A 17,146-nucleotide genomic window follows, 5' to 3' on the forward strand; every position below is an offset into this window, starting at 1 on the left:
AGCATGCAGACATGGTCCAGAAGTTCTGTTATTGTTCAGCCCCAACATCAGAATGGGTTAAGAAATCTGATCTAGGTAACATTAACCTTGCAATGATTGCTAGTGCCAGAACGGTGTGGTTTGGGTATCTCAGAAACTGCTGATCTCCAGGGATTTTCATGTACAGTTTATAGAATTTATAGAGAATGGGGCAAAAAATGAAATGCATCCATTGAGTGGCAGTTCTGTGGGCTAGTGAGAGAGGTCAGAGGAGAATGGTCAGACTGGTTCAAGCTGACAGAAAGGCAACAGTAACTCAAATAACCACGTTACAGCAGTGGTGTGTGGGAGAGCATCGCTGAACGCACAACACGTCAAACCTTGATGCAGATGGGCTTTAGTAGCAGAAGATGACGAACGTAGAGTCAGTGCCCACTTTATTACATACAGGAGGCTCCTAATAAAGTAATCTCTGAGTGTATATCAATACATTAAAAGTATTATTCAGTTACAAGTACAAGATCAATCCTATCATGGGTCCTAGCCTTCATTGTATCCAAGGCATCTTCAAGGAGCGGTGTCTTAGGAAGACAGCATCCAGCATTAAGGACCCCCACCACCCAGGACGTGCCCTCTTCTCATTGTTACCATCGAAAAGGAGGTACAGAAGCCTGAAGACACACACTCAGCGACTCAGGAACAACTTCTTTCCCTCTACTATCTGATTCCTAAATGGACATTCAACCTGTGAACGCTACCTCACTATTTTATTTATTTTTGGGTTTATTTTCTGCACTGCTTACTTTAACTTAACTAGTTACTAGACATATATTCACTTACTGCAATTCAATTTTTTATTGCTATATTTATTTATCATGTATTTCATTGTTCTGCTGCCATAAAGTTAACGAATTTCATGACATATGCCGATGATAGTTAACCTGATTCTGATTGGTGGACTGTCATCGAACACTTACATCATTTGAAACTTGACTGTATTGAGTGCAGTAGCTCTATAGCACAGGAAACTTTCTCCCATTACGGTAAAAATAAATGATTTGTGCTTATACACGTTATAATTTCAAAGGAAAGAAATCTGATAGAAAATTGATAACACAGGTCAGAAAAAGCTGTCAGAGCTCTGGGCATCTGGAGTTTTAATGGAGCAGAAGTGGGGGGGGGGGTGGGAAGTTTGAGGAAGAAACATCCAGGGAAAAGAGGGAAAAAAAGCAAAGGAGAATAGGAAATAATACACACTACTGTGCAGAACAATGAGCAAAAACAATGAAAGCAAAGAAAATAAAATAATAAATTCAAACCTGTGAAGCATGTTTAATGGGTACAGAGGAGCATGTCCCAGGACAATGTGGGACATGAATATTGTGCAGTTGAAGTAGCAATTATGTGTGTACAGAGGAGATGAATTGTCTAATAAGAGATGAGAAAACTTAGACTGAAGTTAAAAAAGCTAATACACAGGAATAACTTGGGTAAGTGAGATCCCCTGCAAATTTGAGTTAAGGAGAGGGTAAGGTAGGGACCCCTTGGTCTAGGATCTAGCATAGCTTAGTTGTATAGGGTAACTACAACTTGTTCTTCTCTTGAATAATACAAAGCTGTTAACTGGCTGTATTGAACCAGTGAGTTGTATGTTTTATAATCCATCTGTTCATGACTTTCTAAATCAGGAACATCTTTTATTAAAAGGCAATTCAGATTTTGTTTTCCCATTCCCTCAAGGGCTCAGCAAGCAGCTGGGCCCCGTAGATTGAAAACATTATGAATTTGATCATCATCTTGTGAGGAATTCGTGATACGGGAGGTTGCAGGAGGGAATTTGCACTTTTGTTCAATGCCTTTTGATTAGAGAAGGTGAAAAAAAATCAGATTCATTTTCTCAATCAATACCCAGCAGACCCCCTTCAGAAAATAAATGCATGCAGACTTTGGATGAAAGTTGGTCATGATGTTTTTCAAATCCATATGACCAGCTTACCATAGAGACAGAAGAGAGTGTAAATGCTGGAAAATGGAGCAGGAAACTATCTGTGGAGGAACTTGGGGGTTGGGGGGGGGAGGTTTGAACAGCATTTCCTGGGGGGAGTGGGGGAGGAATTGTCAAAGTTTCTTTACTATTTTGGGTGAAATTCAGGAAGGCTTTTGGCATTGATAAATCCCCTCAATACTCTGCTATGGTGTTAGCAATAGAAGGAGAGGAAAAACACGGATGAAATAATTGAAGACTGTGTTTCTCCATTTACTTTGGAAACAAAAACTTGCAGAAAAACAGTACTTCCAAGCACATCTTAAATTTACTTCGAATTTTGAACTGTGTTCTTGCCTCAGTTGGTATCAAAATTGTGGAGGTGGGAGGAGAACAATCTAAAATGCGATGTGATGAAAATCTGAAATTCCTCACAATCAGAAAAACACTCGACCCATTGTATCTAATATACGGAGGAATGTAAATCGCACACAATCTTACTGCAGTTTGCTAGCATTTCTGTATTGAAAAATGCTGGGCCTTAATTCACCCTTTGGACCATTTTGGGTTGGACAGGCAAGGACGTGAATCAGAATCTTACTCTGTAAGCAAGAAGTTTAGGCATGGCACCGAGGTGTAGCAGTTACTGTAACACGATTGCAGTGCCACTGACCTGGGCTGCATTACTGCTGCTGTTTGTAATGAGTTTGTACATTCTCCCTGTGATCATTTGGGCTTCCTTCAGCTGCTCCAGCTTCCCCCACAATCCAAAGACATATGGGTTAGTAGGTTATTTGGTCACTTGGGTGTAACTGGGTGGCATGGGCTTGTTGGGCCAGAAGGGTCTGTTACTGTGCTGTATCTCTAAATAAAAAGTAAATAACTAAATAAAAAGAACAAATTTCCATGTATTTTAACTCTAATTGTCCCATATCGGACCACAAAGCACTCCAGCGTGTGGTGAAAACTGCCCAGCGGATTATCGGCACGCAATTTCCCACCATTGAGAACATCTACCATAAACGCTGCCTGGGCAGGGCGAAAAGCATTATCAGGGATGCACCCTAACCATGGACATTTTACTCTCCTCCCATCCGGTAGGCGCTACAGGAGCCTCCGCTCCTGCACCAGCAGGCACAGGAAGAGCTTCTTCCCTGAGGCTGTGACACTGCTGAACCTCACATCACAGCGCTAAGCAGTATTGCACCCATATTGTACTGTCTCAGTACTTTTATATTTGTGTGCTGCAGCACTTTTTTATTCGCAGTTATTTTGTAAATAACACTATTCTTTGCATTTCTGCTGAGATGCTAAATGCATTACATTGGCTTTGTATCTGTACTCGGCACAATGACAATAAAGTTGAATCTAATCTAATCTAATTTCATTTCTTTCTGACCTTCCCAGTCCATTCACAAGGATTGGAGAAAAGGATGTTTCATATATGTTTACAGGAAGTGGATTGGCAATTATTATCCATTTGTAACAACCATTGGGAAAGCAGAAATTCTGTCTATCTAGCAAGAGACATCAATGAGCTGCTTCTTGTAGGGAGTGAGGGGGTCCGGGGAGATAATTTTATATTGAATGAACTCCATCCACTCATAAGAGATTGTTTTTCTCTCTATATGCAATGCATACACATTAGAGTTCCAATAATCTCTATCCAACTATTTTGAAGTCCTGATGGTTTAACTTCTAGTTCACTGAGAACTTACTCCCATGTTCCCTACAACTCGCCTAAGTTCCAAGCTGCTTTTCACACATTGGGCCGTTGCTTCTGTGCTCCATTCAATACATAGAAACTCCATTTCCCACGCTCCCTTTCACCAGTATGGGCCCAGCTTTCATAGTCCCTATAACTCACTTGGGGCCCTGGTTCCAACAATCTCTTTCAATCACCTGGTACTATTTTCCATGTCCAATTGTAACTTACCTGATACATCTTTTATGATCCCCTTAAATTTAACAGGTTTACTGAAAATGTTATTATTCTGTAAAATATCTAAAAATAAGTGAATTGAAAGTGTACTGAACATTTAATAAAGTGACATCTGTGAGCCCAATACCATCTGAGTCCTCAGCATGCAGCATTAACAGTTTTACTGCAGTTTACTTCATGTCCAAGCTATTTGATTTTGGCCTTGAATTCAGATAAATTGCCTCACAGTCCTGCATCCCTTCTGAAAACTTAAGCATCAAGGATCAACTTCATTCGCCATATACATTTACAATAAATAGAAACTTACAGTGTATTCTGGTTAACAGGGACACACTGGGACCAGTACATTTTGGCCCAATTAAGTGGCTGCCCCAATTAGCTGAAGTTTCATGGAAGTAGCAAAAAAGTATAAAGAAGACAAACTGAGTAACAAATTATGTATTTCAATGAAATACGGAATAAATCAGAACTAATTGAACTACAGTACTATAAAACTCTGTATTAGTTCCTAATCATTATCAACAGAGCAATTCATCCAGTGTACACTGCAGTTTCTTTTGACAGTAAATGAACAAAATCAGCGCAGCACCAAGTGCAAATAATGGACTGACTTCATGCAATGCTTTTGATGATTACATCCTTTAAGTCTTCATTTTCTTTGTAACATTCAAGATGATTGCTGATACCTTCAAATTCTTCATAGGTCCTAACTTGTTGATGTAGTGAAATTGTTTCATTTTCACTCCCGGGCGTTCCTGGCATCCTGAATATTGAAAGCACAGTGAGCAAAATAGTTCCGAATTGTCTTACTGCTTATTTCTTGCCGATTATCAGTGGCAAAAATCACTGCTTTTTGAAGAACCACATGCAACTGATGTTACTTTAAAATTGCTCGCTGCAAGCATGGTGTAGTGTCTAATGGCCACACAAATGCACAAACTGACACTAGTTAGAAACTGTTGAGCAACTGTCTTCTGAACCAATTAAGCAACATAGTGTCCCAAATAAATGAAGAGGATCCTGGCTATTTTTTGATTAGTTTTTGTTCTTTAAGAGCTGTCACAAATAACTCCCTGTCCCAATTAACCGATGGACCAATTAACCCAAATCTATTGTATATTAAAATAAGTTAAAATACGGAAATGGAATAAAATAGGTATAAATACATAAATGCTAGCAAGTATTTAGAATATAAACAGCATTATAAAAAGTGGTTTCAAATTTTTACAATGCGGTGCTGTGACTGAGCTAATAGATAGAGGGGGGTGGGGGCTCACCAGAATGATTGATCATATTAACTGCCTGGAGGAAGAAACATTTAAGATGGTGTGAAGTTTTTGTTTTAATACCCTTATAGTACATTCCAGAAGGGAGCTTTTGTAAAATGCAGTTTGTAGGATGTGTTAATGTCGACATAGATTTTTCTTGCCCGCTTATTTGTCCTGGATACATATAAATCCCACTGTAATAGGAGACTGCATTCAATGACAATAATAAATCCCCACTGTCTTACAATTAGGTGATCATAATTAGCCAAGAAGATACTAGAATAAAATTTGGAAAATTGGAAAATTATATACATTTCTTGTCCTGCATTGATGGTAGACTGCAGCCAATGATAAAATCAAATCCCCATTGCTTTACAATTAGGTGATCATAATTAGCAAGAAATTACTAGAAAAAAATTAAAATTGCAATTAATAGACATTTGTTTAGGAGAAGTTACAGGAACAGACCTAGAAACTGGATCTGGATGTGGGAGGCACAATTAGTAAGTTCATTGATGACACAAAGATAGAAGATAGAATATAGAACTGCAAAGCACAGAAGCAGGCACTACAGCCCGTCATGACTACACCAACTGCAATGCCTGTCTCACTGGTTTAATCTCACCTTCTCCATTTGTGCATGAATCAGCCAATGATAACCAGATTTACTTCACAATGATGGAAAGAGCCAAAACTTTTCCTGGTGAAGAAAGTATCGAAAGGACAGTAAGAGATTTCAATTGAATACTTCTAGATATTTAGTTTTGCAATTAGTGGTAGCACCTCAGTATCAACGTATTAGGATTATACTGCGAAGACGTTTAATCCTAACCACCTACTAAAAGTCTTGGTTTTTGAGCTATATTTTTCTCTTCCCTAGTTCTAGTTATGCCTCTTTTTGATTCAGAATAGATGATTATTTTGCAGTCACTTAAGTGGCATCTTCCTCTCCAAAGTCATCCTCTTCTCTCTCCACCATTACTGCTTTTTATGATCTCATTTAAACCATTTTTGCATTGATGTTATTAGAAAATATTATTTAAACTAGAAGTCAAATATTAGTGTAGTCAGCAGTATTATAATGCAGAGTCACATTTTAGAAGAAAAACAACTGTAGAAAAGATCATTTGGAATCAACTGGAGTTAATTGTTTTTTTTTATCTAATTTGGGCTGGGTTGCTTCGACATAAGTATAGTCACATGAAGGAAAAGATGTTACGTACAGCCATTCTTAAACATGCACTACAGTCTGATTTCCAATTAAACTTTACTTTGTGCTGGAGATGTAAGGGACACGACACTGGACCATTTGTACTGTGAAGCAAAGTGAGTGATTCAACATGTCACAGAATGAATATTGAATTCACGGTTATCACCATCATCTTGCTGAGTGCAGCAGACAGCAATTTCATCAAATACTTTCTTTACAATGATACAAATCATACATCATCAGGGTGAACCATGTCTTATGTTACTTATGTAAATTATCACCTTGATGGAACTGCCGCATGAATTTTCTTTCTTTGCCAAAAAGAAAGGTTTACTAGATTTTTTCTTACCTTATTCCCTGTATTTCAGTGAGGCCATCCTAATATTAGCCTTTCAGTTCCTTCTTAACTTACCTCTTCTGTTTATTTCCCTGTGATTCCACCCTCAACCAACATCAGAACATTCTATTCCTCTCTAATCCAGTGATCTTTTTAGCTGTGTGCTGTGTGTTCAAGCAACATTGCTTTCACTTAAATTTTTGATGGATGTTTTTTGTAAGTAAAATAATTTTGCCCTTTAAAAAAACAGAATAATGTTGAGGGGTAGGAGGGAGATGTGATGATCCAAAGTGAAAATTATATTTGACATTTTATATGGATTTTGTTTAGGTTTTGCTGAAGTTTAGCTTCTTCTAATTCATTTTTTCCTCTGTGATTAAAACTGTTAAAAGGGAATCCATTGGGAGCTCTGCATTTTATTCAAATAATGTTTGAAGATTAATAATGTACGTAATTATTCAATTGCTTCATTTTTGTGCTTCAGTTATCCAAATATGCTCTGGAAAATAAACATAAAAATAGGTTGAAATGTTTGTTTTGGTCCTTATCACACAAGCAGTTGTAGTTGATTTAAGGAAGCAATTATGCAGTAAAGCAACACCCTCAAAACATTCAAGTTAACAATCTCTACTGTATATGAAATTTCATCAGAGTTCCATTATTAATGTAGAAAGGCAAATTAATTCTTATCAGATGAAATGAAAATGAAAGAATATATATTTTAATTGATCTAAGCTGATTAGGATCCACTGCGAGTTGACACTGCAGTCTAATTTTATGTAAAATAAATTACTTGACAAGAATGCAAAACCTGTAGGTTAAATATTGTAACTGTTATAAAGCTGTTAATGTTCCAAGTTGCTCATACTGATTGTTAGAAAGGTTCACTGATGTTGAGGAGTCCTAGAAGCAAAAAGATTCAGAACAGGGATGGGCTCTGATGACTCAGCAGTACTTTAAAAGAACACAAGAAATGGTGGTAAAGAAAGACTATAATAATGCGAATTCTAGAATCTGAGAGAATTAGGTAAGAAAATCTTTGATTCTAAAAAGACAGTGTCTAATTCTTCAACAGAATCTTTAAGCATCACTTTACAGCAGCAGTCTGTAGTCTTTCAAAAGACCCTTTGACTGAAACAGTAGCATATGTTCCCAATAATTTTAAGATACTATGATGACTCCGTACTTGCTTTCAAATGATGTGCATAAAATCAGTTGCAGTATCTTACAGAGCTCCAGCCTGACAAGAAAAATTAACTAATCATCGTCCATTCTGAGCAAGAATAATGGTGACTGTATGTAGTCTTGTTGGTTTCATGTAAAGCTGATTACATTTGATGAACTGTGCTGATTATGCTGTTTGAACTGAGTGCCAGCTTAAGGCAACTGAGTAAGTCACAGGGTTGAATTGTGTCAGTATTGTAGTTTGATCTGCAAATGAAAGAATATTTCTGCGGAAATCTGGAAAGTGAGTTTCTATTGACTGAAATTGAAACAGAAATTTGTGACTCAGAAGGACATCATTGTATCCATGAATTCAAAGAAAAATTAGCTTTTTGGGTTTCCCCTACTTCTCAGCACTTGATGTCCAGCTCAGTAGGTCTTCATGTCTTCATCCTATTAAATCAAGGATAAATTCTGCCTCCACCCCTCTTTCAGCAGTGATTTCCAAACTTTACTGCTTTTTAACCAGAATGAGAATTGGTGGCGGCAGTTTTGCGGGTAGACAGATATTAGAATCTGAAACTCTGAGTTACAAAACAATATTAATTACCTTGTGGCATTAATTTGCAAGGAAAAATATCACCATCAGAAGGAAAATAATAGCAGAATTAGCTCTCAATGAACAATTCATTTGCTCTTATAACTAATGACCAAACCTTACAAGTATTTACAGTCTGATAATTTGTGTGAATTTTCATGTTGCAGGATGCATTATCAGAAGCATTTTCATTTTTTTGCCAAAATAGCATTTAAGGTCAAGAGTTCCTTTATGGAGGGAGGAGGCACATGAGAGAAATGCCTAGAAATTGGACTCTGTACGCTTTAGGGTGACCTATTATAGTGCTGCAGAAAGCAGTGCTACCAAGTCCTTAAATGCAAAAAAAAAAATACTGTGTAATTGAGTTGTCCTTTCTTTAAGATATCATATCATGGTTTGATCTCTTTTAAATGTGTTAAGACTGAACCTACATATTGCAATGGATCTCCCTCAGATACAAATAGAATCCAGAGTACATACTATATCATACATTCAGAATGATATGTGTATAACTTAAAACAGGAGGATGAAGTGATTATGTTATGAAGCTGAGGCAAAGGGTTGTTAATGAAGATAAAGCGAAGCAAGTCAAATTGCCAGTCGTTGCATAAAACCGATTTCAGTGGGGCAGTAATGATGTTGGTTGGCATGGTAAGGTGGCAGAAGCAATTTCCTATTGGTGAGCCTCAGAATGCTATACACATCGGTTAATGAGGAAAATCCAGTTATCTTTTATTTAATAAAATGTATTTTTTTGCATTTTCAATGTCTATTGTTTTGTTGGCATTTTATATTGTGAGAACAGTAAAAACCAACAAGGCCATGTAAAGGACAATCAGTTCATCAAACCATACTATCATTCAATGAGATCATAGCTGTCATGTACCTCAACTTATTCTCACTGTCAAAAACTAATCCCACCATATGCAGTCTATCTGACCATTCTATATGTGTGAATGTTTTTCCTGAAAACCACAACTATAAGGATGGAGATGAAATGTAAACCTGACATGGAGAGCTCACATGAGTAGGTGGGATACAGGTTTTATAATTCACTAAACCTTGACCTGATCCCATCAATGTACTGCTGAACAGGCTAGATCAGAATTTAATCCATAGTCTGGATAATAATAATGTGGTAAATCTTGACAATTAATATTGGTTTTGTGGAGAAACAGATCATTCTTGTTATATTAATAAGCTTTTTTGTTATTCAGATGACACAGGAACAGTACTTGACTCAACGAAACAACATCCAGACCTCAGAAAACCAATATGTCTACAAAATTGGGATTTACGGCTGGCGAAAGCGGTGCCTTTATTTGTTTGTCCTCCTCTTGATGATTCTGCTGTTGGTGAATCTTGCTCTGACAATATGGATCCTGAAAGTCATGAATTTTACAAAAGTAAGTAGCAACAATGAAAATGATTTATTTTTAATATGTAAACTATATAAAGTGATTACATATGAATGCTGGCAATTAAAAATGACCAATTAAAGAAACGTTAATAATTTTTTTCATTATATACAATTCAGTCTGCTTTGGCTGAAACACATGTGTCTATGGACTTGCTGTCCAAGAATTTGGTGTTGCTTTTGGTGATCTCTGAGGAACAACCTTCTCCTCCTCAGTCCACAGTCACAAATCAAAACTGACCTTTGGCTCCAATTTAGCTGGACTGATAATTGGATCAGGGAATGCTGGTGGCCTCTCTACCCTCGATAATCTCTCTTTTGTCCCATTTCTCAGTGAGGTGGGTTTATAGGCACTTGATTTAGTAGTGAACATTTAGATGTCCTGTTCACTTTTATTTCATCATCTATTCTTTAGGTCACAGGTTTCCTACTGGACCTCAGTCTTCAGGTGACTGTAAAGCTGTTTCATTTGTCCTGAGTTGTAGTACTCCAGTTCAAGAATTACTTGCTGTTGCAATTAAGTGGCACTGGATTTTATCAACCCTGTCCTGGAGTTTACTGGTACGGAAATCAGACGTCTCTTCATGGATACTAAATGCGGTGCCTTGACCTCTGTATCTCCTGTTCCATAAGGCATAGGAGCAGAATTAGGCCATTTGGCCCATTGAATCTGCTCCACCTGTCATCATGGCTGAATGTTCCATGGGTGTCAGATTGTTTGTGAGGTGTTGTCTGAGACTTTAAACATTGATTTTCAGGTGACAATGTTCCTAATAATGCTGTTCTTTTCTAGCCAGGAAGATGGAAGTAACATAACAAATTAAACAGTGGTCAATGCAGCAGTCTATGCAGTGCTCAATGATACATTGAGATCGGGATTACAATAATAACAGTTAACATGTACAAGCACAAATTCCAAGTTACAAATATAATTTAACCTCCCAATCTCATAGTAACTGACCATTAAAAAGATATTTTATAAAGAGAGAAAAAAGAAACCCCCTAAACTAAAAAAAACAAGTAAACTAAAAAAAAAAGAAACAAAGCTTGGGCTGTCACATTACCTCGGCTAAAATTATTATTTGTCGTTAACTCCACTCCTCTATACACGAACAAAAAATTACGACAAAAGATTTAGAAGGGGTCAACTTACATCATATGAAAATATTGAATAAATGGCCTCCGAGTTTCTTCAAATTTAACCGAAGGATCCATAGTACCACTCCAAATTTTTTCCAAGTTTAGGCATGCTATCAATTGGGAAAAGCATTGAACTGTAGTGGGGGGATTAGAATCTTTCCATTTAAATAAAATGGATCTTCTGGCTATTAATGTAACAAATGCAATTAGACGACAAGCTGACAAGGATAAGCAACTAGAGTCTATCACTGCTAGTCCAAAAATTGTGGATAATAGGATGAGGTTGAAAATCAATACGCAAAACTACTGAAATAATATCAAAAATATCTTTCCAATATTTTTCTAGAAGAGGACAAGACCAGAACATATGTGTCAAGGAAGCTACCTCAGAATTACATCTATCACAAACAGGATTTATGTGGCAATAAAAACAAGCTAACTTATCCTTGGACGTATGAGCCCTATGTACCACCTTAAATTTTATCAAAGTGTGTCTGGCACACGTTCAGGAAGTATTGACTAATTGAAGAATTTTCTCCCATTTTTCTGCAGATAAAGATATTTGAAGTTCTCTTTCTCACTTGTTCTTAATTTTATCAGATGTAGCTAGACGTATTTTCATAATCAGATCATAAATAAGTGCTATTAAACTCTACTGATAGGGGTATAAACCTAAAAGTTTTTCTGTAACTTCAATTTGATGCGATATTGGAAAAGTAGATAAAGTAGCATTCAAAAAGTTTCTAATCTTTAAATATCTGAAAAAGTGTGATCTAGGCAAATTATATTTATTAGACAACTGTTCAAAGTACATAAAACAATCATCCATGAATAAATAACAAAAGTATGTTATTCCCTTTGTTTTCTGTAGCAGAAAAGCTTGATAAATTCTAGATGGTTGAAAGAAAAAATTAGATATAATAGAACTTGACAGGATAAATTTGTTCAATGCAAAGAATTTACAAAATTGAAACCATATTCATAATGTATGTTTAATTATTGGATTTATCACTTGTTTATTTAATTTAGTAAGTGCAAAGGGAAGCACAGCTCCTAGAATAGAATCCAGTGAAAATCCCTGTACAGACTCCCGCTCGAGGTTCATCCATTGTGGACTTTGAGTTTCATCCAATTCTTGTCTCCAAAAAGTTAAATATGGAATGTTAATTGCCCAGTAGTAAAATCTAAGATTCGGCAAAGCCAAACCGCCTTCATTCTTTTGATTTCTATAAATATTTCTTACTTAACCTAAGGTTTCTATTCTGCCATATATATGAAGAAATTTTACAATCAATAATATCAAAAAAAGATATAGGGATAAAAATTGATACCATCTGAAATAGATACAGAAATTTAGGTAAAATACTTTATACTTTATTGTCGCCAAACAATTGATACTAGAACGTACAATCATCACAGCGATATTTGATTCTGCGCTTCCTGCTCCCTGGATTACAAATCGATAGTAAATATTAAAAATTTAAATTATAAATCATAAATAGAAAATAGAAAAATGGAAAGTAAAGTAGTACAAAAAAACCGAGAGGCATGTCTGGATATTTGGAGGGTACGGCCCAGATCTGAGTCAGGATCTGTTCAGCAGTCTTATCATAGTTGGAAAGAAGCTGTTCCCAAATCTGGTCGTACGAGTCTTCAAGCTCCTGAGCCTTCTCCAAGAGGGAAGAGGGACAAAAAGTGTGTTGGCTGGGTGGGTCGTGTCCTTGATTATCCTGGCAGAACTGCTCCAACAGCGTGTGGTGTAAACTGAGTCCAAGGATGGAAGATTGGTTTGTGTGATGTGCTGCGCTGTGTTCACGGTTTTCTGCAGCTTCTTCCGGTCTTGGACAGGACAACTTCCATACGAGGTTGTGATGCACCCTAGAAGAATGCTTTCTACGGTGCATCTATAAAAATTAGTGAGGGTTTTAGGGGATAGGCCAAATTTCTTTAGTTTTCTCAGGAAGAAAAGCGCTAGTGGGCCTTCTTGGCAGTGGACTCTGCTTGGTTGGACCAAGTCAGGTCATTTGTGATATTGACCCTGAAGAACTTAAAGCTTTTGATCTGTTCCACTTGCGTACCACCGATGTAAATTGGGTCGTGCGGTCCGCTACTCCTTCTGAAGTCAACAACCAATTCCTTCGTCTTGCTGACATTGAGGGATAGGTTATTGTCTTCGTACCATGCCACCAGGTTTTTAATTTCCTCTCTGTACTCAAACTCATCATTACCCGAGATACGGCCTACAGTTGTTGTGTCATCAGCAAACTTATATATTGAGTTCGATGGAAACTTGGCTGCACAACCATGGGTGTACAGTGAGTACAGCAGAGGGCTGAGTACACAGCCTTGTGGGGCACTGGTGCTCAGAGTGATTGTAGAGGAGAGCTTGTCCCCTATTTTTACAGCCTGGGTTCTGTATGTCAGGAAGTTGAAGATCCAGCTGCAAATATGAGTGCTAAGGCCCAGGTTCCGGAGCTTAGGAATCAGTTTATTTGGAATGATGGTATTAAAGGCAGAGCTGTAGTCAATGAAAAGGAGCCTTACGTATGCGTCTTTATCCTCCAGGTGTTCTAAGGAGGAATGTAGGGCCAAAGAGATGGCATCTGCCATCTTCACCTTAATAGTATTAATTCGACCAATCAAAGATAAGGACAATGGGGACCATTTAGTAAACAGTTGTTTAACATGATTAATTAAGGGCAAAAGATTAACTTCAAATAAATCCGTATGCTTCTCAGTAATTTTAACACCCAAAGAAGTAAAATAATCAGTAACTAATCTAAATAGTGATTGTCTATTAATTGGAACTTCCATATTTAATGGAAAAAGCACACACTTATCAAGATTCAGTATATAACCAAAAAAACTACTGAACTGAGCAAATAGTGTTATTACTGCAGGCACAAGGAAATCTGCAGATACTGGAAATTCAAGCAATACACCTTAAAAGTGCTGGTGAACGCAGCAGGCCAGGCAGCATCTCTAGGAAGAGGTAGAGTTGACGTTTCAGACAGGGACCCTTCGTCAGGACTAACTGAAAGAAGAGATAGTAAGAGATTTGAAAGTGGGAGGGGGAGGGGGAGATCCGAAATGATAGGAGAAGACAGGAGGGGGAGAGTGGATCTAAGAGCTGGAAAAGGGAAAGGATCATGGGACAGGAAGCCTGGGGAGAAAGAGAAGTGGAGAGGGTGGAGAGCAGGCAAGGAGTTATAGTAAGAGGGACAGAGGGAGAAAAAATTGAGAGAGAGAAAAAAGGGGTGGAAAATAAAAAAATATATAAAATAAATAAATAAGGAATGAGGTGTGAAGGGGAGGAGGGGAATTAAAGGAAGTTTGAGAAGTCAATGTTCATGCCATCAGGTTGGAGGCTACCCAGATGGAATATAAGGTGTTGTTCCTCCAACCTGAGTGTGGCTTCATCTTGACAGTAGAGGAGGCTGTGGATAGACATATCAGAATGGGAATGGGACATGGAATTAAAATGTGTGGCCACTAGGAGATCCTGCTTTCTCTGGCAGACGGAGCGTAGGTATTCAGCGAAACGGTCTCCCAGCCTGCGTTGGGTCTCGCCAATATATAGAAGGCCGCACCAGATGCAGTATATCACCCCAGCCGACTTACAGGTGAAATGTCGCCTCACCTGGAAGGACTGTCTGGGCCCCTGAGTGGTGGTGAGGGAGGAAGTGTAAGGGCATGTGTAGCACTTGTTCCACTTACAAGGAAAAGTGCCGGGAGAGAGATCGGTGGGAAGGGATGGGGGGGTATGAATGGATAAAGGAGTCGCGTAGGAAGTGATCCCTGTTTAAAGCAGAAAGGGGGGCGTACGGAAAGATGTGCTTGTTGGTGGGATCCCGTTGGAGGTGGCGGGAGTTACGGAAAATTATATGTTGAACCCGGAGGTTGGTGGGGTGGTAGGTTAGGACAAGGGGAACTCTATTCCTAGTGGGGTGGCGGGAGGATGGAGTGAGAGCAGATGTGCGTGAAATGGGAGAGATGTGTTTGAGAGCAGAGTTGATGTTGGAGGAAGGGAAGCCTCTTTCTTTATAAAAGGAAGAACATCTCATTCATCCTGGAATGAATAGCCTCATCCTGAGAGCAGATGCAGCGGAGACAGAGGAATTGCACATGGATTTCTCTGGGTTAGGAATATATAGTAACAGGTCATCTGCATATAGTGATACTTTATGCATCCCATTCCCATGAATAATGTCAAATATATAGGTGAATCAGGGATAGCAATTTGCCAAGGGCTCCAGGGCAATATCAAAAAGTAAAGGGCTTACAGGACAGCCCTGCCTAGTACCTTGAAAAAGCCTAAAAAACGGGGATCTCTGATTATTGGTAAATACAGCAGCTGGAGGTGTACGATATATCAGTTGAATCCAGGATATAAACTTTGAGCTGAAATTAAATTTCTTAAGTATATCAAATAAATATTCCCATTCAAGTCTGTCAGATGCCTTCTTGGCGTCAAGCAAAATAACACATTCTGGTGTTTTAATTGAAGTGGTGTATACAATGTTCATTAGCCTCCTAATATTAAAATGCGAGTAATGATTTTTAATAAATCCTGTCTGATCTTCGGAGACAATTTGTGGTGGTACCTTCTCTATTCTAATTGCTAATATTTTGGAAAAGATTTTAGAATCTACATTCAACAAAGGTATAGATCTATATGATGCACATTCAGTGGGATCTTTATCTTCTTTAAGAATTAATGAGATAGATGCTTTATAAAATGATTGTGGTAATTTACCTACAGATAAGGCATCTTTAAAAATTCTACGTAACCAGGGAGAAAGTACGTCTGAAAAAGGTTTATAAAATTCAACTGTATACCCATCTGGGCCAGGTGTTTTACCAGAATTCATCGAAAAAATTGCTTTCTTTATTTCCTCTTCAGTAATGGGTGCATCTAATGTTAAACATTCATCAGCTGGTAATTTCAGAATATTTAGTTTCCTTAAAAATTCATGCATTATGGTAAGATCATCAGGAAATTCTGATTGATATATAGTGGTATAAAATTCTTGAAAAGATTTATTAATTTCATCATGGTCAACCGTCAAATTACCTTCCTGTCTACGAACTTTATTAATCTGACGTTTCGCCAAAGCAGCTTTCAATTAGCCAGTAACTTACTCGATTTATCACCATGTATGTAAAATTGACTCTTAGTTTTAAGGAATTGATTTTCAATCAGGGCTGTTAATAAACTATGTTGCATCTGAAGTTCAACTCTCTATAAAGCTACAAATTAGGAGCAATAGAATACTTTTTATCAATTTCTTTAATCTTATCAGCCAATGTACGTATTTCACTATTAATACATTTTTTCACTCCAGCAGAGTATGAAATAATTTGCCCACAGATATATACTTCAAAGGTATCCCATAATATCTCACTGGAAATTTCTTCCATTGAGTTAGATGAAAAGAAAAATGCAATCTGTTCTTCAATAAAATTATCAAAATTTAAATCTTGAAGCAAAATAGAATTGAACCGCCATTGTCTAGTACTAAAAATTGCATCCCTAAATTTAATTGATAATTTCAAAGGCGCATAGTTGGAAATGGCGATTGTATCATACTCACAGGTAGTGACAAATGAAACTAATTGAGAATCAATAAAGAAGTAATCGATTCTAGAGTAATTATGATATACATGAGAAAAGAAAGAGAACTCTTTATCATTAGGATCTAAAAACTTCCAAACATCTAAAATTCCTGCATCAACTAAAAAGGAATTAATAAAAATAGCAGATTTGTTTGGATGTGCCTGATTGGGTGCAGACCTATCCATCATAGGATTCAAACAACAGTTAAAATCATCGCCCATTATTAACATATATTCATTTAAATTGGGAAGAGATACAAATAAATGCTTAGAGAATTCAGGATAATTTAATTTGATGCATAAACATTAACCAAAACTACTTTTTGGTTATAAAGTAAACCAGTAATTAATAGAAATCTACTATATGGGCCTGCGATTATATCATGACGAACAAATGAGATTGAAGAATCTATAAAAATGGAAACACCTTTCACTTTGGTCGATGAGTTTGAATGAACTATTCTTCTTTCCAAAACCTAAAAAGAACGCTG

General features: G+C 37.3%; 1 protein-coding gene across 4 annotated transcripts in view; it reads left to right on the top strand.

Annotated features, from left to right (window-relative positions):
- Positions 1-17,146, top strand: part of sgcd (sarcoglycan, delta (dystrophin-associated glycoprotein)) — a 543,710-nt gene that overhangs the window by 355,345 nt on the left and 171,219 nt on the right. For all 4 annotated transcript variants that reach the window (XM_072264010.1, XM_072264009.1, XM_072264011.1 and 1 more), the window contains one exon: positions 9,700-9,888. In XM_072264010.1, coding sequence (XP_072120111.1) covers positions 9,700-9,888 — 189 coding nt within the window. The remainder of the gene's footprint in view (positions 1-9,699; positions 9,889-17,146) is intronic.

Source organism: Mobula birostris, chromosome 7 (genome assembly GCF_030028105.1).
Source record: "Mobula birostris isolate sMobBir1 chromosome 7, sMobBir1.hap1, whole genome shotgun sequence".
Lineage (NCBI taxonomy): Eukaryota > Metazoa > Chordata > Chondrichthyes > Myliobatiformes > Myliobatidae > Mobula > Mobula birostris.